Source organism: Sitophilus oryzae, unplaced genomic scaffold (genome assembly GCF_002938485.1).
Source record: "Sitophilus oryzae breed Bouriz unplaced genomic scaffold, Soryzae_2.0 scaffold_1745_pilon_pilon, whole genome shotgun sequence".
Lineage (NCBI taxonomy): Eukaryota > Metazoa > Arthropoda > Insecta > Coleoptera > Curculionidae > Sitophilus > Sitophilus oryzae.
The window spans coordinates 181,076-208,310 of record NW_022146441.1 but is presented as its reverse complement, the minus strand read 5'-3'; the positions used below and the strand labels follow the sequence as shown (position 1 = coordinate 208,310).

The 27,235-nt window shown below is 31.1% G+C and overlaps 1 protein-coding gene across 2 annotated transcripts in view; it reads left to right on the top strand.

The window, feature by feature from the left end:
- The window catches only part of LOC115882044 (ras-like protein 3), a 32,800-nt gene extending 6,286 nt beyond the window's left edge, over nucleotides 1-26,514 (top strand). Inside the window, exons 1-8 of one of the 2 annotated variants that reach the window (XM_030899867.1) lie at nucleotides 5,287-5,374; nucleotides 7,873-7,988; nucleotides 9,726-9,862; nucleotides 13,675-13,884; nucleotides 16,666-16,767; nucleotides 18,109-18,292; nucleotides 21,182-21,320; nucleotides 26,159-26,514. In XM_030899867.1, coding sequence (XP_030755727.1) covers nucleotides 7,883-7,988; nucleotides 9,726-9,862; nucleotides 13,675-13,884; nucleotides 16,666-16,767; nucleotides 18,109-18,292; nucleotides 21,182-21,320; nucleotides 26,159-26,258 — 978 coding nt within the window. In that variant the 5' untranslated portion in view covers nucleotides 5,287-5,374; nucleotides 7,873-7,882 and the 3' untranslated portion in view covers nucleotides 26,259-26,514. Of the gene's footprint in view, nucleotides 1-5,286; nucleotides 5,375-7,872; nucleotides 7,989-9,725; nucleotides 9,863-13,674; nucleotides 13,885-16,665; nucleotides 16,768-18,108; nucleotides 18,293-21,181; nucleotides 21,321-26,158 lie in introns of those variants that run through there. The other variant, XM_030899865.1, reaches the window with a different exon arrangement.
- The last annotated feature ends 721 nt before the right edge of the window (nucleotides 26,515-27,235 follow it).

Below are 27,235 nucleotides of genomic sequence, written 5' to 3'. Positions count from 1 at the left end.
AAATCAATAAATCAATAAATCAATAAATCAATAAATCAATAAATCAATAAATCAATAAATCAATAAATCAATAAATCAATAAATCAATAAATCAATAAATCAATAAATCAATAAATCAATAAATCAATAAATCAATAAATCAATAAATCAATAAATCAATAAATCAATAAATCAATAAATCAATAAATCAATAAATCAATAAATCAATAAATCAATAAATCAATAAATCAATAAATCAATAAATCAATAAATCAATAAATCAATAAATCAATAAATCAATAAATCAATAAATCAATAAATCAATAAATCAATAAATCAATAAATCAATAAATCAATAAATCAATAAATCAATAAATCAATAAATCAATAAATCAATAAATCAATAAATCAATAAATCAATAAATCAATAAATCAATAAATCAATAAATCAATAAATCGATAAATCGACAAATCGACAAATCGACAAATCGACAAATCGACAAATCGACAAATCGACAAATCGACAAATCGACAAATCGACAAATCGACAAATCGACAAATCGACAAATCGACAAATCGACAAATCGACAAATCGACAAATCGACAAATCGACAAATCGACAAATCGACAAATCGACAAATCGATAAATCGATAAATCGATAAATCGATAAATCGATAATCGATAAATCAATAAACCATTAAATCGATAAATTATTAAATCCTTATATCATTAAATCGATAAATCGATAAATCGATAAATCGATAAATCGATAAATCGATAAATCGATAAATCGATAAATCGATAAATCGATAAATCGATAAATCGATAAATCGATAAATCGATAAATCGATAAATCGATAAATCGATAAATCGATAAATCGATAAATCGATAAACCATTAAATCGATAAATTATTAAATCCTTATATCATTAAATCGATAAATCGATATATCGATAAATCGATATATCGATAAATCGATATATCGATAAATCGATAAATCGATAAATCGATAAATCGATAAATCGATAAATTGATAAATCGATAAATCGATAAATCGATAAATCGATAAATCGATAAATCGATAAATCGATAAGTCGGTAAATCAATAAATCGATAAATCGATAAATCGATAAATCGATAAATCGATAAATCGATAAATCGATAAATCGATAAATCGATAAATCGATAAATCGATAAATTGATAAATCGGTAAGTCAATAAATCGATAAATCGATAAATCGATAAATCGATAAATCGATAAATCGATAAATCGATAAATCGATAAATCGATAAATCGATAAATTGATAAATCGATAAATCAATAAATCGATAAGTCAATAAATCGATAAATCGATAAATCGATAAATCGATAAATCGATAAATCGATAAATCGATAAATCGATTAATCAATAAATCCATAAATCCATACATCGATAAATCGATAATTCGATAAATGAATAAATCGATAAATCGATAAATAAATAAATCGATAAATCATTAAATCGATAAACCGATAAATCAATAAATCAATACACTTAGAGACAGACGAATCAATAAATCGATAAATCAATAAGTAATAAATCAATAAACCATTACACTTAGCGATTGACGAATCAATAAATCGATAAATCAATAAATCGACAAATCAATAAATCAATACACTTAGAGACAGACGAATCAATTAATCAATAAATCGATAAATCAATAAGTAATAAATCAATAAACCATTACACTTAGCGATAGACGAATCAATAAATAGATAAATCAATAAATCGACAAATCAATAAATCAATACTACTTTTAAGTAATAAAGCAATAAATCATTACACTTAGAGACAGACGAATCAGATTAAGATTTTAACACCCTGTAGGTACGGAACAAAGCAGAATCGGACCTACGTGAAATATAATGATAATGATAATATGGAAAATAAATCATATTTTTACGTGAGGAATCTCCTCACGAGAGATGGCACATGTTTTTAAAACACCCTGTATAGATTGAAATTTAAAATACGAATTTTTTAAGCGAAAATGTCAAAAATTGTCATGTGCTATTTCATTCTATTCAGAGTGACTTTTTCTATCGAATAAAGTAAAAATATACCGAGGGTGCCATTTAAAAATGAAAAGTTGTAGTCATTTCCGGTGAAACAGGAAGTGATCAAAAAGAATTGAATATGTCAATCAATCCTAATTGATGTCATATAGTAACATAGTAACATACCAAATCTCGTTTTTTTATCTGAAAAAATAAAAAAAAGTTATAGAGATGAGCCACTTTTGAGACGCACCCGGTATATTTCGGCTAGAGCTTCATACAGAACCTGGACATTAGTGGTTTTAATTAGAGTAGAAGTTTGTAAAGGGTAAATTGTATTTTCTGTCATTTTTTAGATGCCATCTGTCGAAATCTTCTCAAATTCGCTGGACGTAATGTAAATGAAATTTTCTTTTTCTTTTGTTCTTCGAAAATACAATGAGAAAATGTAAAAGCTGGCGTCGAAAGGTTACAGAATCGAATTAGGGGACAGTGAGCATGGAAAATTCAATAAACTTTTCCAATGACATGGACAAATTTCGATATAGAATACTGTGCGTTCGCTTGAACGGCAATTCATTACTTGATTTTCCACGATTGATATTTTATAAATGAATTTTTGGCATTTTCAGTTAAATAACAAAGTTCTCCCATATTTTTATCTATCAAAACCTTTTTTTAATACATTTTGCCTCCATATTTTCCACTATTTTCAATGGTTTTTATATTTTTCATTTTTTAAAACTCATAATTACATTTTTTTGTTATTGAAAAATTATTTATATAAATAAAACTGTCAAATTTTCACTGTACCGTATGATCGAAAAAAAAACGGCGCCAAAGAAAATTTTTTTTTTAAAAAATTGCAAATTTTCCAAAATTTTTTTTCGCGGAAAACCGCTCATTGTCGTGTTTCTAAGATCGAAATATACTTCCAGTTAAAATATCTGTACTTATTTCTGTACAGGACACCCTGTACTGAAGTAAAATTCTGGAGTAAGTAATGAGATATTTTTGTATTTGTCAACATGAAGAAAGGGAAATAAACATAACTACGTAAGAGAAAAAAAGAATTGATAGGTATGTTTTTTTCTGTTATCAGTAACTTACATCGCATTCTATTTTCTTTCCTTTATAATAACACCAAGGTATTGTAGTGGTTTCTCCGTAAAGAAATATATCAAAATACACGTCAAAACATATTTACATCAAACTCCAGTATGGCGTGAAAATACCAAAAGAAAAATAACAGAAAATTCTTTATTTGACAGTCACACAGATAGAGAATTAAAATAAGAATTCTGTAATATTGAAAAAAAAAATGTTATTTACAGTGATGGTCAAATCATTCAGGTACTAAAGCTTCGTCTAGACGTAAGGTTTTGAGAGACGTAAGGTTTTAGAGAGACAGAAGCCCTATAACATAGGATACAACATTTTAATGAACAGTGCTTTCCATAAAATCAATAAAATGAAAAATGTACGAAATATTATACATGTACCGATTTCTTTCGAAAATCGACAACTATGAAACTATGTTCCCTTCCCGAACACAAACGGTACATTGTGAAACAGGAAATTGTAGAGAGACACAAGCCCTATAACATAGGATACAACATTTTAATGAACAGTGCTTTCCATAAAATCAATAAAATGAAGAATATACGGAATAATATACATGTTCTGATTTCTTTAGAAAATCGACATCTATGAAACTATGAACCCTTCCTGGTCACAAACGATACATTGTGAGACAGGAAATTGTAGAGAGAAACAAGCCCTATAACATAGGATACAACATTTTAATGAACAGTGCTTTCCATAAAATCAATAAAATGAAAAATATACGAAATATTATACATGTACTGATTTCTTTCGAAAATCGACAACTATGAAACTATGATCCCTTCCCGACCACAAACGGTACATTGTGAAACAGGAAATCGGTCTTTTTGTCAGATCGGTCTTTTTGACATGATCAATCTCTATAAAATAATTTATGTACTTATCTTTTTTATATCGCGTTAAAAAAACTCCTATCCCGGCACGTGTTCACTATGCAGTCTGATCCAAGCTTAATTATTTTTTACCAACACCACATCAAATATTGACTTCGGATTTCCTATAATCAATCTGAAACAACTTATCAAGTGTTAGTTTTCATTAAAAGCCACAGAGCGCGCTTATAGTAGGGGAGCATAAGAGAGGATTTTGGGATTTAATCAAGCGCGGCAGAATATTATAATACAAGGGGAGAAACCTTACACCTTGTAACCCTTCGAAGGTGGGTAAAAAAGCGACTATTTTTACTTTATACTCTAAAAAAAAGGTTAGTAGACACCTTTCAGTTTTCCATTTTTTCGTTATTATTAGATAGAAAAATTCATATCTGGGTATTTACTATTTGGAAAAAACATCTCGTCCCATATGTTTGTAGAAAATTGAATTATCTACAAAAACGGTTTCTTACAATTTTTTTGTAAATTTCACCGTTCGAAAGTTATTAAATGTTGAAGTTTGATTATTTTAAGTCCAGTTTTTTTTCAGAATTTTATAACTTATTTAATTATTATAAGAATAATAAATTTCAAATAAATTTTTGAACAGAGAACTTTCCTAGCAGTTACTTTCACGACAGAAACTTAAATTTGTAAAAATTTCCCGGAAACTCATAAATTAAATAGACATTTTTCGAGTTATTATTAATCAAAAACTGTTAAAAATATTGCGCATTGAAGTTTAACGATGAATATCTTTTAAACGGTTAATTTAATCGACTAATCGTAAGAAACCATTTTTGTAGAGCAGTAAATTTTCTACAAATCTTTATTTTTTGTTAACCAGTTATAAAATTCATAAGAAAAAAGAACACTGACTTAAAATAATCAAACTTCAACCTTTAATAACTTTCGAACGGCGAGGTTTACAAAAAAATTGTAAGAAACCTTTTTTGTAGAGAATTGAATTTCCTATAAATATGTAAAACAAGATATTTTTTCAAAATAGTAGATACAGAAATATGAATTTTTCTTTTTTTGAAAAAAATAGAAAACAGAAAGGTGGAGGACCTTCCTATTAAAATAAAGAGCTCATACTTGGAGAGAATTTTGGTGTCTACCAACTTTTTTTCCAGAGTATAAAATGAAAAAAAAATAATTTAATCTACGACAATGCCATTGTCATTTGGATGTCATTATGGCTTTCATAATAGCACTAGTGCTATTATGAATTCATATACACGCAAATTTTAAAATAAGAAACAAGCAAAAAATGGTACCTAAATACGTTTATTTATTGTAAACATTAATTATAATATCAGTACAGTTGGTTAAATTAGTTCCAGACGATTACAGGTGAGTTGAATTTTTAGAAAGTAAATTTATTTCCTGAGTGCTTGAACTTGTTGAAGACCCATCATTGTCAGAAATCTTACCCAAAATATTACATGACACTTTTTTCTTATTTTCTTTGGAATTTTCTATATAGCTCTCTGCCACTGTGTTAGAGCGCCAACCACCATGACTTTTAACAGTTAATAAATCCACTCCTGAATCTGCAAGCAACGACGCAGACGATCTAGGGAAACAATGTCCAGTGTATTGTTGTGGATTTGGAAGACTTAGGAACAATGCTATTTTATACGGCATTTTCCCTGAAGTATTAATGCCAACGGGTTGCTTAATACATTTTCCATTTCTGTACCCCACAAAAAATCGAGTATGCTCTGTGTGGCTTGGCCGCATAGCTATACAGGGTTGTTCACCACATACGACACGGAGTATTGTAGCTAAACGATGAGATTTTTACAAATTGTAAATTTGGGGTTCGTTGAAGGACTATTAGAGCTACAATTTAAAAATATTTTTACAAGATACTAAGTTGTATTTTTTTAAATGGAACACCCTGTATATTATTACATTTTTAGTTTCTACGATTAAAATAAAGGTAAATTTGATTAAGGTTTATTATACTTAAACCTTACCGTTTTTGAAATATTTTCAATTTTGTGAAATTGCAGTAAAAATTTTAAAGCTTCATTTCTCCAAGGGTATCAATGTTTTTAATACTAAATATTTAACGAAGTTTATTTATTGATCAGTTATTGTGTTGCAATAATAAAAATAATACTACCTTATACAGAGTGTCTAAAAATTTATTTGAAATAATTATTAGCTTCAAACGGCAATAACTTCTTTAATTTAAATGGAATGCCCTGTATATTTTAGGAGAATCAGATGCACAATTAAATTGTCTATCAAATTGTATTATACCATTTTTTACCTATCCCTTCAAGTTTTCGTAGAAAATGCATTTTCTTATAATTTAGACCTCATTTATCAATATATCCATGGAATATTGACATTTTAGATTGTTTTTAAAGCAACAAATGTATAAAATGTACAGACTAGTAATATTATCGTTTTTAGCAAAACGATAATATTACTTGCCCATTTGTATGCAAAAAGAAAACTATTTAAATCTTTATAAAAGAGTATACCATTAGTTAAATATAACACCATTATTTCCGCCCATATACTAATTAATTACATACTTAATTGTGTTCGTTAATAAATTATTATAAACAAATGTGGATTTGAGTCAGAAATCAATATAATAATAAGTTATCAAATTAAAGTCTCTGTTGTTATAAATAAGCATTTATTAAAAAATGAAATATCATTTTTAAGGTGTTACTTTTTATCACATTGTCTAATGCCCATACAAAATTCAGTTTTTTAGTATTTGGAGCAATTATTATTAATCACCGCAAACAGTCATTTAATGTAGTTTGAATACTGGAATCATATTTGATCCTCTTTAACAAATATTTAAACAGTTTTTTTTTTATTTTTTAATGAAATAAACGAATTATATCGACAATATTAGTATCTGTACTCTTTAAAAATTTGGTACATCTTTAAAAATAATCTAAAAAGACAATAGTCCAAAAATTATTGCAACACAATAACTGATCAGTAAATTAACTTCAGTAAATATTTAGTATTAAAAACTTTGATACCCTTGGAGAAATGAAGCCTTAAAATTTTTACTGCAATTTCACAAAATTGAAAATATTTCAAAAACGGTAAGGTTTAAGTATAATAAACCTTAATCAAATTTACCTTTATTTTAATCGTAGAAACTAAAAATGTAATAATATACAGGGTGTTCCATTTAAAAAAATACAACTTAGTATCTTGTAAAATTATTTTTAAATTGTACCTCTAATAGTCCTTCATCGAACCCAAAACTTACAATTTGTAAAAATCTCATCGTTTAGCTACAATACTCCGTGTCGTATGTGGTGAACAACCCTGTATAATTAATTACATGCAGAGAAGTGTGGGTCCAACTGAAACAGCTTATCAAGCGTTTTCAGTTTCCATTAATCACCACAAAAAGCCTAATAATAAAGTTATAGTTTTGTTTTGGTTTAGTTTCCTATGAAAAAGCTTCTCAGAAAACAGCAAATTCCTGAATTTATGTCATTTTTTTCTTTAATTTTCTACGAGATTTAGTAAATAGCATTATTTTACGCATTTTGAACGGGTTTATTAAGCGACCTTCAATAAAAAAGACATAAACTCTAATGAGCTCAGAGAAATAAGATTTATAGATTGACTATAACAGGTTAACCAATATAAATTGATTTGTTTTGATCGAGTCTATGCAAACAAAATGGAAACAAACTGTTTGTTTATTTACAGGCTTACTACTACAATCCATTTTTAGAGATTTGTCATTGGCGTAGTTTCTGGGTGTTTATATCAACAGAAAATGAGTTAAATGTTTATTATTTTATTTTTCGTTGTTATATCGGTTTTAATGTTTATTATTTTTTCAATTCCAGATCAAACAAAATGAACGCCACATCGCCAAAGCTGTCACTGGCCAAATTGGGACTCTATCCCAAACCAAAAACCTTGAAAGTCATGATATTGGGTCAAGCAGGCGTAGGGAAATCAGGTAAACAACACACTAATAACTTTTTAATCGTTCTTTTAATTAAAATTATAGTTATTTTTTATACAAGACGATAATGGAATTTTATTGTCATGTATAAAACAATTTTTTTTTCATAGCGAGTTACGTTTAAAAAAATTATCAGAAATTATTATTTCAAGGAATTTATTACGAGTAGAAAAAATAATTTGCTAATTGACAAATAAATAAAGCTATCTCTTTAGTTGCCAGTTTTGAGTTATGGTACAAAGAATACAAGGTATGATCGATAGCGGCTCCAATTTCGTTCAGTTCGCGCATACCACCTGTGACGTCACTAGGAAAATAATGAATAAATAAAAAATAAAGAAAGTTGACAGGAGATCTGCATTTTTTGGGGTTATGGTTAAGAATTGTTTATTTTTAAGACTTTTTAGTTCGTTTAATTTAATAATTACTAAAACCAGCAGTTCCAAAAATATATTTAAAAATAATTATCTATTAACATGGATTTGGACGATAATAATAGGTAAGAATACTAAATTTATTTCTATATTCGGTATAAAATTGTTTATTAGGTTTTTAGTTTGCGATGTTTATGGTAAATAATTTTCATGTTCATTGCCTCTGAATTCACATGAGGACAGAGATGAGGATATCTATGGAAAAGTAACCACAAGAGGAATTGTTACATCATTTAAAAAATGTTGGGAAGTTGAAGTTTCCCATCGAAAAGTAGAAAATGCCAATGCAGATGAATGTATTGTAATTGTGATAGAAGTAATTCCAAGGGTGAAGTCTATTATAATTAGTGACCTGTGCTTCTTTTTATATGTAGATGTTTCAGGTTTTGAGAATAAATCGGTTGAACGAAACCCAAAATTTAGAGGAAGTATTTGCATACCCAGAATATGACCATCAAGGATTATATAGCTCAAATTTCCTTTAATGGTAGGCAATTATTCAATGCAAATTAACTTTTTAAGTGACTGAAATATTAAATAGTTTACAATATGGTATATCACTAAAAATTATATTACTTTTAGGTACAATTAGGGCCTGATACATTTCTAAAAAAAGTAGAATATTATTTTATATTAAATGAGGTATTGTACCAACAATCAATTTGTATTAATACCGGAGATTAAAAATAACAGAATAAATAGTTCTTTTTTTTATACTACAAAAATAAACTATAGAATACAACAGTATTTATAAAATAAATAAAAAGTTATGTCCCGGCCGAGATTCGAACCCGGTATCTCGCTTCCTAGCCCGACTCCTTACGCACTGCTCCACAGTAACTTGCTTAGCGATAATTCAATGACGGTATATAAACAAAAAAACAGGTTTATAACAATATCTTGACGATTTGAACTGGCGCGCGGAGCGTGCTGACCAATAGCGCCTGTTATCACCTGTGACGTAGCGACCAACCTGCGCAATATCATACCTTGTATTCTTTGTACCATGAACCTGGGCAATATCATACCTTGTATTCTTTGTACCATGTTTTTAACCTATCCTCGCTGTTAAAGTACCATTTAATCTACCCTGGCGCTTAAAGTACTATTTTATCTACTATTTTTGATAGATATAAGGCAATTTTAACAGTTGCTATGCCTTAAAATTGTTTTTTTTTAACAATTACTTCTTTTTGAAGTACTGACTTAGAGCCATTTACAAAATTGTTACTACTACGCCTACATTAACACTGCTTTTATTTAGTCGCACTGTATATGTTATTTTCTCATGTTTCAGCTATGGTTGTACGATTTATAACGAAACGATATATCGGAGAATACGATCCTACTTTAGAGAAGATTTATTCTTTTCACACTGTCATAGACAATGAGATGGTTTATTTTGAAATTTTGGATACGGCTGGACAACCTCCGGTATGTTTTGATTATTTTTCCACCCTGTATTTTAATATGCTAAATATCTAATAGGAAATGCTATAATTTAGACACATTTATGTACATTGCCTAAATATTTGGCTTAAAAAATGAACTATTATCAATTATCTTCCTTCTACCACGAAAAAACTAATTTTATCTGAAGGATTTTCTCATGTTTGTTTACTAACTTCGTTTTTCTTACAGTAGGCCCATGAGACGTTCTTTATTTTCATTGAGACAATTCAAAAACGTGAGCCAATAAAGTGAATTTGACAGAAAGAGTTCTATTTTTATCCCACACACAAAACTAATCTTATATTTAATCATTTTCTCCCTTGATATTTGAGAAACTTTTTTCTCGACGATTTTCATCATAGATATGGTGTATACAGTTTATATATCTAGGCAAGTTTTCGGACTTACTGCACCAGTTTGCCTAATAAATCGTTGTAACTTTTGACGATTTCAATGACTCTTTGTAGAAAACTATATTCGTCACTCAAAAAATACTTTTTAGCTTTGTTCTTTGTTTATTGTGTAGATTTCAATTGTAATTACTAATACTAATATAGAATGGTAATTTACCTTCTCAAAAGTCTTTAATTATGCAAATAAATAATAATATAGAATATTAAATTGTGATAAAAAATAATTAGGCAAAAACCTAATATTTCTCTCATTATTAGAAACAGATACCTATAACTTTACATCGTTGGAAAGGGTTAAACGCCAGCATTTTTTTTAAGTTCATCGCCAACTATGATTTCCATTTAGAAAATTATATTTTTTATTATTTCTGACACAAAGAGCATGTATAGAAAAAAAACTGACTACGCCACTGGATTGTGCTTAAAAAAGTGCCTTAAGAACGTTTTTACAGAATTTTATTATTCCGGGAAACACAAAAGTTATGAGCAATTTTCCAAATGGTAAAAAATTCAAAAAGACCCCGTATCTCAGTTGGAAGTGAAAATATCAACAGACGGTTTACGCCGTTAAACGTGTCTCAGAAATCGAGCCCATGACATCTATGTCGGTTGTGCTTTATCTAGTCAGGAAATAGGTTTTCTCTGTTAAAACAGACCGATTTCGACCACCCTGTACATTTTTGCTAGTAACTTAAAAAAACCGGCTTATATTCTTAGGAGCTTTGCCAATTCTCCTTTTATATAAAAGACGTAGACAGTAAGACACTGTCTCAAGGGGATTTTTCCCTTTTAACTTTCAGCATAAACATCTTTTGATGCAAAAGAATAAACACAAATAAAGATCTACTTAAATTATAAATATTATTTTCAACTGTATAGTTTGTCTACTTGTTATTGAAAACTTTATGTCTTCAATTGCAGATTTTTATATTACAGTACGTCTGTCCGTTCTGTAGCTACGGGGTATCCGTGAGAGGGGAAACGATATTTCTCTCGATGTTTTTCCTAAAAAATAGACGACGTATCCCGTCAATAAAAATTCGACAAATTTGCAAGTAGCCAATAAAATGAGTGGGCGGAGCGATTTGCGGTGACCTACTCGTCAAGTCGACGTATAAAATATATTGCTGTTTATTTAAATGTTTTTTTGTCCGCATTCCTTTCATAGACACAAATCCAGCAGACGTACTTTACCATTATGAATACGACTCCCAGAAGTTTTTATGACTAGTTATTAAAGTAAAATAGACGCATACAGTAGTAGTATACAGGGTGTCCCAGGCTGAGCGTACATTAGAAGTTTCTAGAGAACCACAATATCTAGGTCATGGCCACGTCGATTATTTTACATCACTTGACGTTTAAAGTCATAGGCTGCTGGTTAAAATCAAGAAAAATGTACGCTTTAACACTAAATCTTAAATAGCTTAAAAACGATTTATTTTGGGTATAGGAACATCTTTAATGAAAAAGTAACGGATTGGAAAACCTTTTCGGTAGTGAAGTAAAAAGAGTGGGTTTCCATTTGAAAAAAAAAATATTTGTAAATGAAAAATACACGAAATAATATACATGTACTGATTTCTTTCGAAAATCGACAAGTATGAAACTATGAACCCTTCCTTGACACAAACGGTACATTGTGAGACAGGAAATTGTAGAGAGAAACAAGCCCTATAACATAGGATACAACATTTTAATGAACAGTGCTTTCTATAAAATCAGTAAAATGAAAAATATTCGAAATAATATACATGTACTGATTTCTTTCGAAAATCGACAACTATGAAACTATGAACCCTTCCTGGACACAAACGGTACATTGTGAGACAGGAAATTGTAGAGAGAAACAATCCCTATAACATAGGATACAACATTTTAATGAACAGTGCTTTCCATAAAATCAGTAAAATGAAAAATATACGAAATAATATACATGTACTGATTTCATTCGAAAATCGACAACTATGAAACTATGAACCCTTCCTGGACACAAGCGGTACATTGTGAGACAGGAAATTGTAGAGAGAAACAAGCCCTATAACATAGGATACAACATTTTAATGAACAGTGCTTTCCATAAAATCAATAAAATGAAAAATACACGAAATAATATACATGTACTGATTTCTTTCAAAAATCGACATCTATGAAATTATGAGACTTCCTGGTCACAAACGGTACATTGTGAGACAGGAAATTGTAGAGAGAAACAAGCCCTATAACATAGGATACAACATTTTAATGAACAGTGCTTTCCATAAAATCAATAAAATGAAAAATACACGAAATAATATACATGTACTGATTTCTTTCAAAAATCGACATCTATGAAACTATGAGACTTCCTGGTCACAAACGGTACATTGTGAGACAGGGAAATTGTAGAGAGAAACAAGCCCTATAACATAGGATACAACATTTTAATGAACAGTGCTTTCCATAAAATCAATAAAATGAAAAATACACGAAATAATATACATGTACTGATTTCTTTCAAAAATCGACATCTATGAAACTATGAGACTTCCTGGTCACAAACGGTACATTGTGAGACAGGAAATTGTAGAGAGAAACACGCCCTATAACATAGGATACAACATTTTAATGAACAGTGCTTTCCATAAAATCAATAAAATGAAAAATACATGAAATAATATACATGTACTGATTTCTTTCAAAAATCGACATCTATGAAACTATGAGACTTCCTGGTCACAAACGGTACATTGTGAGACAGGAAATTGTAGAGAGAAACAAGCCCTATAGCATAGGATACAACATTTTAATGAACAGTGCTTTCCATAAAATCAATAAAATGAAAAATACACGAAATAATATACATGTACAGATTTCTTTCAAAAATCGACAACTATGAAACTATGATAATTTTTTATCGCTCAGTTGACAGCTGTTACTATTATTATATGACATTTGATCAATTTAATTTTTGAAATAGACAGCCACATGTCTTCTACTCTTTATGTCACAGTGGCTGTGGTAATCACTAAATTCCACGTTTAGGCTATACACATTTTTTTGACAGAGGAAGTTTTTTTCGCCCAAAAATTTTAAATATTTTTTTTCTCGAAAACGGTTAATGTTACATATAGAGTATTTAATATCAAAATTCATAAAATTTTACAGAGAATTGAACTATGCAATAAAAAATGGGGACACCCATTTAAAATAAGAAAGTTGCTGTCAACTTTCGGTATTTCCGGAAGTGCCGCCATGTTGAAAATATTTTTAATCGATAGATCTTGTTGTGAAACAACGACGTGCAAAAAATCTCCGATCTAGATATTTTAGTTCTCTAGAAACTGCTAATGAATGCTCAGCCTGGAAAACCCTGTATACAATTGAATTTCTTGTTTTTAGGAATACGAATGCTGTGGTTTGGAAGCTAACATTCGCTGGGCAGAAGCATTTATTCTAATGTACTCCGTAACAGATAAATGCTCGTTTGATGAGTGCTACAGGCTGAAATTCTTGATAAACTACAATAAAAGGAAGAAAAGGATAACTACCAGTACCAAAGATCCATTAAGTGATGTCCCAGTGGTTCTAGTCGGTAATAAGACAGATCAGGTACTTATTTGAGTTTATTTGTGGCATTTTTCTGAAATAAAGATGTTCAGGGTGTCCCATTTTCGTGTGTTTATGGTTGTTTCTCGTTTATGAGTATCCAGGGTGCTACAAATTATATTATTATATTATATTGGGACTTGAAATTAGTTTAAATAAATTGTGTTCAAATGTCCGAGACTAAAAAAGTATAGTGTGGCATATCATTGTACTCAGAAGACCAAGATCTTTCAAAACCAGAAATAAAAAATGCAGGTCCGTATTTAAAAAGATTAAGTTGACCTCTGTATCTCACAAAATATCAGCTAATTTGAAGATCTAAAAATACTGCCAGATAGCCCTAATAAAGTGGCTATGAGGATGTCCAATTAGTTTTTTGATTTTCTAAAAAGTGACGACAGGAAAAAATAAAATTGATTTTCAAAAAAATACTTTTTATCCAAAAAACTCAGCAATCCTTGGGATTTTTAAAACTTTTTTGATGGCATTGTGTGAACATCCCAAAGCGCAACTTTGTCCCAATTTAACTATGCTCGTACCTATTACGGTTACCGAGATACCTATGCTCGTACCTCGAATTTGTATTCACAGATATGATTTTCACATTACTGTGCTACTTTTTTACGAAGTTAAAGATACTACACACAAATATTTATCAAATTTTACAGCCCGGGACACCCTGTATATCGAATTTGGATGTTTATTTTTGAATTTTATATTGTATGCATCAGAATAGTGGTAAATGTTAACAGAAATTATGTTTTTTTCTCAAAAAAAAAGATCAAAAATGGCTCTCAGACCGAATTGATACTAACTGGAGTCATTACAAGAAAAAAAAATAGAGAGGTACGAGCCGCCATTAAGGTAGGAAAAACAGATATTTGGGAAAGAAGGTGCCAGCAAGTGGAAAGCCTAATAGGGGGCGCACGGAGTACTGAGGTATGGAGAACAATCCGACAAATGAAAACCAATCAAACGGACAAGCTCTTGAATAGAATGGATATAGAAAAATGGCGCAACTACTATGCAGAATTACTGACAGAAAACCGACCAGAATTCCGAGCAGTAGAAGATGAGAACAACCTTGCAGGCACTTTAATGATAAGCAAAAGAGAAGTACATCAAAGTTTCAAAAGAATGAAAAATGGACGGTCACCAGGTCCTGGTAATATTGTAGCCGAATTGTTAAAGTGTGGAACCCAAAGACTACGCTGGCGTCTGGCAGAGCTATTTAACCAATGCTGCCTGCAAAGTAAACTACCCCGAGAATGGCGAGTGGCTCACATAGTGTCCATCTTTAAAAAGGGAAATCGTAACGACCCCACTTGTTATAGAGGCCTAAGCATTAACAGTTCGGTCAACAGACTTTTTGGAAAGGTGTTACAGGGTAGGCTCAGGGACAGTATTGGTGACAAAATCTCGGAAGACCAAAGCGGATTCACACCGGGGAAATCTTGCACAAATAACCTTTTTGTCCTGCAGCAGGTGATGGAAAAAAAGATAGCAGTAGATCAAGAAGTCCATCTAGCATTTATTGATTTTGAGCAAGCGTACGACTCTATTCCCCGCAGCAAGATATGGGAAGTCTTGAATATCTTAGAAGTAGATAGACCTTTGCTTAAGATAATAAAAGAGCTATATAAAGAAAATGAATCGTACGTTAAGTTATGACACAGGCTATCTAATCCAATTAACACCACAAAAGGGTTGCGACAAGGATGCAGCTTATCTCCTCTGATCTTCAACGCTTACGTCGAAGTAGCCCTAAGGGAATGGAAGACAAAATGTCAAGGTATGGGAATACCTATTGGGGACAACACACTATTTACCCTGAGCTTTGCAGACGATCAGGTCGTGATTGCGCAGGACTCATACGATCTAGAGTTCATGACTAAGAGGCTTTATCAAGAATACAACAAATGGGGACTTCAGGTTAGTCTAAAGAAGACCGAATACTTAGCTGTCAATTCCAACGCTTGTTTTGAAGTCTTCATTAATGATAACGTCCAGATCCAACAAGTAGACAAATTTAAATACCTGGGTGCTACTATCAACAATGAGGGTTTGGGCAAAGAAGAAATACAAACCCGAATTCAGAAGAGCAAACAAGTTATTGGATGTCTTAACAGCCTCTGGTGGGACCGAAACTTATCTGCAACAACTAAAAAGAGACTTGGAAGAACATTGGTGGAGTCAGTTCTTTGCTATGGTTCAGAGCTGTGGACTCTGAGTGCAGACGCGAAGCGCAAAATCCAAGTTGTTGAAATGGACTACCTTAGAAGAAGTGCAGGTATATCTAGGATGGAAAAAAAGACAAACATCGAGGTCAGGCGTATCATGAATGCATCGGAGGAGACAGTACTGGATCGAATCGAAAAATCCAGCTTAAAATGGTTTGGACATGTTCTGCGTATGCCGGAGAACAGGTGGCCAAAAATAGTTTTTCAATGGGCTCCCCAGGGCAGAAGAAAGAGAGGTAGACCTAGAAAATCTTGGAACGGAACGGTTACGGAAGCAATGGAAGCTCGTAACCTAGAAGCTGATGACGCTCTAAATCGAGATGTGTGGCGTAGGGTAACGGGAAGGCAGCAATAGGCTGTAGTTGGAAATGAGTATTAAATACTTAAACCAAATCCCGTTTATATATATATGTTTTTTTCTTGCATATCATAGAAAAAACGTTCTTATAGGTCAAAAATGACATTTTTGACTGATAAATTGACTAAATTTTTCAAATTCTGTTACGGAAAACTTGACCAGCCTGTATAAATAGTCCGTTTTCAGGTCGAAGATCGAATGGTAACCTTAGAAGATGGTCAGAAGCGGAGCAAAGAAATTGGATGCGTGTGTTTTCACGAGATATCTGTAAGAGAAAGCATAGAACAGGTGAGTGACGCAACAACAAAAACAATGCAATTAGGCTCAAATTCAGCGCGAACCGGAAGCATCTACTTAATTAGTTTTTGACATCGAATTTCGTTATGAAAATCTTCAGTACTAGAGTTGGGCCCTTCGTTTTGTTAGAGCTGGGCTGGTTTTGTGACGATATATTAGACAACTAGCGTGTACCCGCGACTTCGTTCGCGTCGAATTAATCATTTGTAATGGAGATGATAAAGCAAAGCAAGAATTTCCATTAACATACAAACTGGATAAAATTTTCTCACATTTATGTCAACATGAGAAAAAACAATATGGCGATATTATTATGTAACTTCGTAATATTTGAGGGGTAGTTTCATCTGGTTGGAATTTGACTTTCGAAAAATCCGTTTGCCAAAAATAAGCTTTTTACGTCAAGCAGTTTAAGCAGAATCGTGGTTAAGAAGTTACCCAACTTTTTGGAACACCCTGTATGATTTTTTAAAAAAATTTCAAAATATGTAAAAAAACAAAATAAATTATACGGGTCCAAGCGTTTTCCCGAAAGACTAACCGTTTTTTAAATAACACATATTGTAATATTTGATGGGCGTTTTCACCCTCTTGGAATTTGAGATTCGAGAAACCCCCCCTTATCGAACCTTTACACCCACAGTCAATCCGTTTGCCAAAAATCAGCTTTAAACGTCATGCAGTTTAAGCAGAATCGTGATTTCAATGGTCATATTTTATGAAACATCCTGTATATATTTTTAAAAAATCTTAAAATATGTAAAACAACAAAATCAAATATACGTGTTTAAGAGTTTTTCCGAAAAACTCACCGGTTTTTAAATAAAAAATATTCTAATATTTGAGGGGTGGTTTCACCCCCTTAGAATTCGAGTTTCGAAAAATCCCTTCTTATCGAACCTCTACACCCTAAAGTCAATCAGTTTTCCAAAAATCAGCTTTTTACGTCAAGCGCTTTAAGCAGGATCGTGATTAATCAATGACCAGATTTTTTGAAACACCCTGTATACATTTTTAAAAAATTGTAAAATATGTAAAAAACAAAATAAAATATACGTGTTTAAGCGTTTTTTCGGAAACTTTACCGTTTTTTAAATAAAAAATATTGTAATATTTGAGGGTTGGTTTCACCCTCTTGGAACTGGAATTTTGAAAAATCCCTTCTTATCGAACCTTTACACCCTAGAATCAACCTGTATGCTAAAATTGAGCTTCTTACGTTGAGTGGTTTGAGCAGGATCGTGATTAATCAGTATGTCAGTCACTTAAGGATTTTATATATTAGTATAGATTATTAATTTATTATAATGATCAAGATATGTATTTTTTTAGGTGTGGAATGTTTTTAGGGACACCTGTATATTTTGGAGGGTCCTGGGAAAGAATCCAAGCAAACTGAAAAGGTCTGGAAGCGACAAAGATCCAGAAAGTCCAGATTCAAATAAGCTTTTGTGCTCAGTTGCTGTATCTCCCAGTTCTTTAATTCCATACAGCTGCAGACCCAGCGGAATATTAGGTAATTAGCAGTTTTACTCTCTCAGAAATTTTATTCTCCCAATACAAAAAATGTTCATTTTTTAATTCTCCATCTAATAAAAAACAATATACTGGGTGTTTCCATTAAAAAAAACGAAGAAAAATTATTTTATATTTTAGAAAGTTTGTCGTAGAATTTTGAACACCCTGTATGATTTAAGATTAAGATATTTATAGCAAAGTAAGTATAGACCGTCTAAAGTAAATACCTGATATAGTTTTGATTTTGGGACAGTTCTTTTATTTGTAATAATTTTTTAAAGAAAAACTGAAAAATATACAGGGTTGTTCACCACATACGACACGGAGTATTGTAGCTAAACGATGAGATTTTTACAAATTGTAAGTTTGGGGTTCGTTGAAGGACTATTAGAGCTACAATTTAAAAATATTTTTACAAGATACAGAGTGTCCCAAATAAATAAAAAATATCAAAGTTGTTTTTTTTAAATGGAACACCCTGTATATTATTACATTTTTAGTTTCTACGATTAAAATAAAGGTACATTTGATTAAGGTTTATTACACTTAAACCTTACCGTTTTTGAAATATTTTCAATTTTGTGAAATTGCAGTAAAAATTTTAAAGCTTCATTTCTCCAAGGGTATCAATGTTTTTAATACTAAATATTTAATGAAGTTTATTTATTGATCAGTTATTGTGTTGCAATAATAAAAATAATACTACCTTATACAGATGAGTGTCTAAAAATTTATTTTAAATAATTATTAGCTTCAAACGGCAATAACTTCTTTAATTTAAATGGAATGCCCTGTATATTTTAGGAGAATCAGATGCACAATTAAATTGTCTATCAAATTGTATTATACCATTTTTTACCTATCCCTTCAAGTTTTCGTAGAAAATGCATTTTCTTATAATTTAGACCTCATTTATCAATATATCCATGGAATATTGACATTTTAGATTGTTTTTAAAGCAACAAATGTACAAAATGTACAGACTAGTAATATTATCGTTTTTAGCAAAACCATAATATTACTAGCCCATTTGTATGCAAAAAGAAAACTATTTAAATCTTTATAAAAGAGTATTCCATTAATTAAATATAACACCATTATTTCCGCCTATATACTAATTAATTACATACTTAATTGTGTTCGTTAATAAATTATTATAAATAAATGTGGATTTGAGTCAGAAATCAATATAATAATAAGTTATCAAATTAAAGTCTCTGTTGTTATAAATAAGCATTTATTAAAAAATGAAATATCATTTTTAAGGTGTTACTTTTTATCACACTGTCTAATGCCCATACAAAATTCAGTTTTTTAGTATTTGGAGCAATTATTAATCAACGCAAACAGTCAGTTAATGTAGTTTGAATACTGGAATCATATTAATTGATCCTCTTTAACAAATATTTAAACAGCTTTTTTTTATTTTTTAATGAAATAAACGAATTATATCGACAATATTAGTATCTGTACTCTTTAAAAATTTGGTACATCTTTAAAAATAATCTAAAATGTCAATAGTCCATGGGTATGTTGATAAATAAGTTCTAAATTACAAGAAAATGCATTTTCTACGGAAACTTAAAGAGATAGGTAAAAAATGGTATAATATAATTTGATAGACAATTAAATTGTGCATCTGATTCTCGTAAAATATACAGGGTGTTCCATTTAAATTAAACAAGTTATTGCCGTTTGAAGCTAATAATTATTTAAAATAAATTTTTAGACACTCTGTATAAGGTAGTATTATTTTTATTATTGCAACACAATAACTGATCAGTAAATAAACTTCAGTAAATATTTAGTATTAAAAACTTTGATACCCTTAGAAAAATGAAGCCTTAAAATTTTTACTGCAAATTCACAAAATTGAAAATATTTCAAAAACGGTAAGGTTTAAGTAAATTCTTCTCTTAAAGAAAATTCACAAGTTTTTTAATTCTATAGGAGCTACAGATGCCCGACGCACTCCGGCGTCGGACCCTGATCTCCGGACCCTGTATATTGTTACATTGAACACATTTATGTTACTTTTGAAAAGGAAACCAAATAATCAAGCTGTTTCCATTCTTTTTTCCTTTTTTCTATAGAATCAAATAAAAGAAAAACACGTATTTTTACATTTTCCTATTTCCTATTTTCTTCTTGCTGAATCAGCAAACCGCAGAAATTCGGCATTTTTTTCCTTGTTTTGTTAGAAGCTCACGACAAAAGCAGACCTGTTGATGTTTGTTTGTTCATGCTTGAAAATCGGGGAAAAGGGTCTCGAAAAACTGTTTTTTTCGTTCCTGGCGAAGAGTTCTACCGAAAAAAGTGAAAATTAAATTGTTCCTCTTGAAATACACGTTAAAAAAGGGATGAAAACATCTCGGGGGGGATTTTTCTGCCAGTTAAAAGGGATAAAAAATATTAAAAACGATATAAAATATGAATTTTCAGAGTATTAAAATTTTTTTATTTGAAATTGCTGTAGGTTGGACTAATAGTAATAATATGTAATAGTAATAATATTTAACAATAAATTAGGTAAAATATATAATTTATTAATTTTATTTTTATGTTAATTTTATTAACTGTGGATAAAATAAAATTGCGTTTATCTCATCAAGGGGGTCGAATTCGACTAAATATCAAGAGATAACTTTTAATTGTCGTTAAACGGCCTATATACACAATTTTGATATCAAAAGAAAAAAATCAGTGGCGTACATGTTTTTTTTTGAAAAATATTTCAGTGATAACCCATATTCTCGTCCCTGATGAGTTTGTCGACACTTTTTTAGCGTTAAAATATGTAGCATTTTATATTTTCACATAATATTGAAGATATAGGGGTTTTCTTAAAATCTCTCAATATAAATCAATAATTTCGTTATTGTTTCAGGTAGAAGATGGACAGAGGTAGAATTAGAAGAAGAGGACGAGCTTAAAAACAATTCCGCTACAACTAATGGTGATTCTGCACCGTTTAGAGAGAGAGCCTCTACCGATGGCCATCTTCACCACAAATCTTGGAGATGGAGGTAAAGTAAACTATAACTAAATAATAATAATATATTAAGCTCCTCAAAAAATAGTTAAAATAATTTAATCTTTTATACTCTGAAATTAGTGCTAGTATAATATATAACTTAAATAAATGTATTTTCTCGCGTCCTCCATTGCAGCTAGAATAGTAGGACGCGAGAATTGATTCCAGATATTATTCCATTATTAAAAATATCTATGATAGTGCAACCTTCCAAGTTAAATTAGACGATGACCTCAAAATAGGAAAAATACTATAGTCTATCCAACGAGAAGATCCTTGACAGTGATAGATGTGTCTGTCATTTTAATTTCAAAGTAGTTTATTTTATTTTACAAAGAAATAAGTTGGTACAACTGGAACGCATAGCAGGATATATTTAAAATTTGATTGACAAGATGACAAGTGATTACTTCAAAATATTGTGAAAAAAACTGTATAAAACTGAAAAATGTATTCGAGTTATTTTATTTAATAAAAACGGTATGTGTTAATACAAAACAAACAAGAACAAGACACTACATACCAAAAATATAAAAAGAACTATTATTTACTTTCAAGCTTTATGAAACTACCCGCATTTATGATTATATTTATCAATATAACTTATGTACAAATACAAATTTGTAATAATCCACAGGAATAAATAAAACAACATAGGTAAATAAAACAAACTATTTTATTAATAATAACACCTACCAAATTTTATACCTTAAAGGTTGATTAATTAACTTTAATCTTAATTTTTTTAAACCAGTACCTTTTGACATTATTTTTCTGCAGTACTAAAATCCATTATTTACCTATCGTGTGATATCGATATTTTACAGCTACTCCAGTTTTTAGTATGTGTTTAGTTTGATCCTTCTACCATATACAAGATGCACTTATCTACGACGAAATGGTATACAAACTTTATCGATAGCAACTTCATTGGTGTATAAGACTTTCTGCCCTGGCAGCGAGTATTAACCATAAACTGTGCTCTGGGTCTACAGTTAATTTTCACTCGATTTTTCCTCCACTTGACTTCAAAAGACACAAAACACACGTAATAATACGAATCAAAATGCATCATATTCCAAAACGCAGGGTATTTAACAAAAGTTGACACAAAATTATAACCTATAATTTGGCAAGACTTTGACAAGCGTCAAAAATGACAAAAATCTAAAGGCGAGTTCATACGCATCGGCGTTCGTTTGTCGTTCATCGTTCCGTCAAACCAATAAAATTGAAATATGATCTGTCATTTTTTAAATAAACCAATAAAACTGGTTAAAAACAACAAGAGATGACGCATGACGAATTTATATTTAAACCCATCCATAGATAACTTAAAAATTATTAGAAACTTTTTTTAGTAAAATAAATAGATTGGTATGGGACGTCATCTGCTTTTCTTCTGTCATCGTCTGTCGAAATCTTACCTGAGAAAAAAAAACAGAGTATACTCACAAGGGCGTGAGACAAGGAGATACCATCTCTCCCAAGTTATTTACACTGGCCCTGGAAAATGTCTTCAAGAAATTAGAATGGGAAAATAGAGGTCTAAACATCGATGGGGTACACCTTAGCCATCTGAGGTTCGCAGACGATATTGTCTTGCTGAGCATTGACATTCATGAACTAAACACCATGCTAAATGAGCTAAATGACCAATCCCAGAAAATTGGCGTTAAAATGAACTTGAAGAAGACCAAGATAATGAGCAACAATATTCATAACATTACCGTTGACAACGTTATTATTAAAAACGTAGACCATTATATATATTTAGGTCATAATATGAACCTGGGCAAGGAAAACCAAAATACGGAGATCAAACGCAGGATCCATTTGGCATGGGTAGCATTTGGAAATATGAGCGATATTTTCAAGGATAAAAAGGTGCCCATGAACCTAAAGAAAAAGGCTTACGACAGCTGCATTCTACCTGTGCTTACGTATGGCTTAGAGACTATGGCAATTACTCGAAAAACAGCAGAACAACTACGAGTAGCACAAAGAGCCATGGAAAGAATCATGTTGAGAGTCACCATTAGGGAAAAAATACGGAATACCCACATACGTCAAAAAACAAAATTAATAGATGTCGTTAAAAGAGTGGCAAGTCTGAAGTGGCAATGGATAGGACATATGGCAAGACAGGATCCAGACCGATGGCCCCAAAAAGTAACCCTATGGAGACCTAGGGGAACAACAAGAAGTGTGGGCCGACCAAAAAAGAGATGGGTCGATGACGTCAGGGCAGTGGCGGGAAGACAATGGATAAGATTGGCTAGAGATCGAGAAGCATGGAAAAACCTAGAAGAGGCCTATATCCAACACTGGATGGAACCAGGCTGAGCAAGAAGAGAAAGAAGAAATGTATTTTTGTGAAAGCGTAGTACCTAAAAGTGACACTACTTGTTTAGGCACTAGTGTCTAAAAGTAAAAAATGAAACGTTAGAAACAATGAAAATATTTATTTATTATAAAGCTGAAAGTTACAATTATTTAAATTATTGAAGTGAATACAAAAGAGGCATCCAACTTTTCGTCTCCAAGGGAAATGCAAGTTGTATGAGTCGGAATAAGTAAATTTCTTGTACAATGCTGGTAGCTTCTGCTTCTACGTGAAGGTTTGTGAATTTGGTAATATCTACGTTTCTGTTCAGGTAAATCATGGTGCGGAGCATCAAATATTTACTCCACAGAGTTGACGGCTTCAAGGTATCTAGTGGATAACTTCAGGAAATAGGCTAGCAATACCTTTTCTGTGAAATTCTCAACATGTTTTTCTTTGACCCAGGTTGTTGTGGGTAGTCTCGTATAAGTTTTTCGACTTCTCGGGCACTAAAGCTCCGCGCGCACTGAATAGGTATCGGCGAGAGCGAACGGCGCGAGCGGCACGACCGGTCGGAAAGTCGATTGTAGCTGCGCACTGGAGTCGCACGATCGACGGTCGCGAGTACGTCACCAGCATAAATTTGAGCATAGACGAGGAGAAGTTTATTCAAATTTAGTCAAATTCATTCGGCATTTCAAAACATTATAAAGTATTATTACTATTTATATTTTTATGCAACTTTTTATATTTTATGCTTTATGATGGAAATTGATATTATTTAGATCTTAACCAAATACACATTAATATATTTAGATCTTAACAAACCACATAAAATTACTGAAATAGAGTGGAAGATGGGGATAAAATATACTACATGACTCTTAGCTTGACCGATTTTAACAAATTTGGTATAACTCAAAAGGGTTTAATTTGTTCTTTAAAAACAAAGCTAGATATGAAAAATAGTCAAATAAAACTTCTATTTTTAGTTTTTTAATCTAAATAAGTGTCATTACAAACATTTATATATAGCTTTTTATTTTAAGATTTTAAAATCTTTGTTTTAAATCAGTAATAGAACGAAACTTAGGTTTACATTTTGTTTAAAGATTGACGTTTCGACCACTTTTAATTCGGTCTTTTTAAATCTATAATATACGTATAAATAATTTTCTACGTTTGTGGTAAGAAAAAATTATATATTAAACACATTGTTAGTGATAAAATTGTATTGTATATTATAGATTCTAAAGAAGACCGAATTAAAATTAGTCGAAACGTCAATCATTAACCAAAATGTAAACACAAGTTTCGTTTTATTCACTATTGACTTAAAACCAAGATTTTAAAAACTTAAAATATAATGAAAAAGTCAAAGAAAATTGAAAAAATAAAAAATATAAATAGTTTTTATAGTATACCGTATTATGGAAAAGGAACGGCATCAGCGATGACCATGAAATGAAGGTCGGTGCCATTTTATATGTAAATTTATATAGGAAATGTCATCAATCGTTATTTCCTATCCAACTGGACGCCGTTTTTTTCTATCATACATTAGATATACATATGTACAAATATTTTATTCAAACATAAATATTATTTTCTCTATTTGTACCTTTTACGGAGCGATCAACATAGTAACATAGGATGACTATTTATCAGCTGTTATTACTAACGTCAAAACAAACCAAAAATTAAATAAAATAAAATAATATAAATTAAAATAATATATGATAAGTTTTTTGACGATATTTAAATTCGATTTTCAAAATAATGTGATATAATCAAAACGAGATGAGAAATAAATGGGTTTAATCGGAAGGTTTTCTAAGTCAGTTATTGAATAAGTGTAGTAAACAATATAGGTTACGTGCTTGTAAGAATTTTTTTATAAAAAACCGCATATTAAGTATGCTATAGTCTCGTACACTTTCGATTAATAATTCATCGGACATGTTTAATGTAAAACCGCACCACTAAAAACAGTCGCTCGGCGTAGACTATTCGCCCCCTCCCATGCATTCTCTGATTTCGCCTGATGGCGCGAGTACCGCCGATAGCTCGAAGCGCACCGAGCGCACCGATCTAATGCGGTGCGCGGGCTTACATTTATTTCAACGTAAACTGAAAATTACGTGTCGCTCGCTCTCGCCGATACCTATTCAGTGCGCGCGGAGCTTACGTGGATAGCGCAGTTTCAGCAGCTTGTTGAACATCCAAAGACTCGTCATTATCACGCATTTTTTCACAAAACTTTGTAGGAAATACGGCAACGTTTGAACCTGACAGAACTTTGTCATTAAACGATGCATAAACAATGCCTTAGAAACCGATTACCAGAACATTTTAAAAAATGTTTAAAAATAAATAATAATAATAGCATGAAAATCCCAAATTATCCGCTTTCGCAATAAATCTTGTATGAAATTCGTTGCGAAAAGAGTGTGTAAAACACATTCATTTCCCAACTTGTTACATAAATAGTTTTTTTGTTGTAGACATAGACCTGGGACATCTGTCAACTCAAACGAAGCTGTCATGTTCAAGTCAGAAAGAAGGATGAGCATTTCTATGAGGGGAACCAACGCAAGTTATTAGTAACTTTAAGGGTAACTACGTATTAAAATAAAAAGGAATATATGTGAAACCTTATAATCTTAGTAAAGTAAATTTAATGTTTTAAATATATGTGTAAGGTAAATTACCTTAAATACAACGTCGTGTAATCGATTCACATCTACAGGGTTCGGCAAAAGTGCTTCGGGCATCTGTAGCTCATAGAATAAAGACCTAACCTAACTTCTATAGGGTGACTGAAGAAAGTGTGAGTGGATCGGGATGATTTTTTAAATGAAACACCCTGTATATTATTGAATTTTTGGCAGATTATTTTACATAATCCTAAGATATGAGTAAATACACACACACACCGGAAAAATCTAGGGATATCATTTTATTAAAGTTAAAAATAAATGTTTTGAATAAACAACCACATATTTGTAGGCCGATTCTTTCTACTTCGATTGAAACGAAGTAGTCACACGTTATTTCTAAATTTGGGATATTTGCAGAAGTGTTTGTGCATTTTTTGTCAAATGTATAAAAAGCACCTAGCATCAATTGTTCGAATTTAACCTGTACTGACTATGTTTTTATGATAACTGGCCAGAATTCATTCAAAAAACTCTGTTTAGTATTAAACTACATTATGGAGCGTAGACATCTTAACAGAGACGAAATGCTAAGGGCCATGGGTATGCTCGAAGCTGGAATGCGCCAAATCAACGTAGCTAGAGCATTAAATACAAGGCAAGGTGTAATATCGCGATTAAGTGCACGCTACCGTGAAAGTGGTGATGTTGCAGAAAGGCACACAGGGCGACATCGCATTACTACCCCTCAGGAAGATCATTTTTTACAATTAAATGATCGACGCCGACCGACTCTTACAGCACCAGAGCTTAGTTTAATTCTCCAGGAAACACATAATGTAACCGTTAGTCCTGACACTGTTCACAATAGATTAAGAGAGGTCAACTTAAGAAGTAGACGCCCCTGGAGAGCTCAACCCTTAA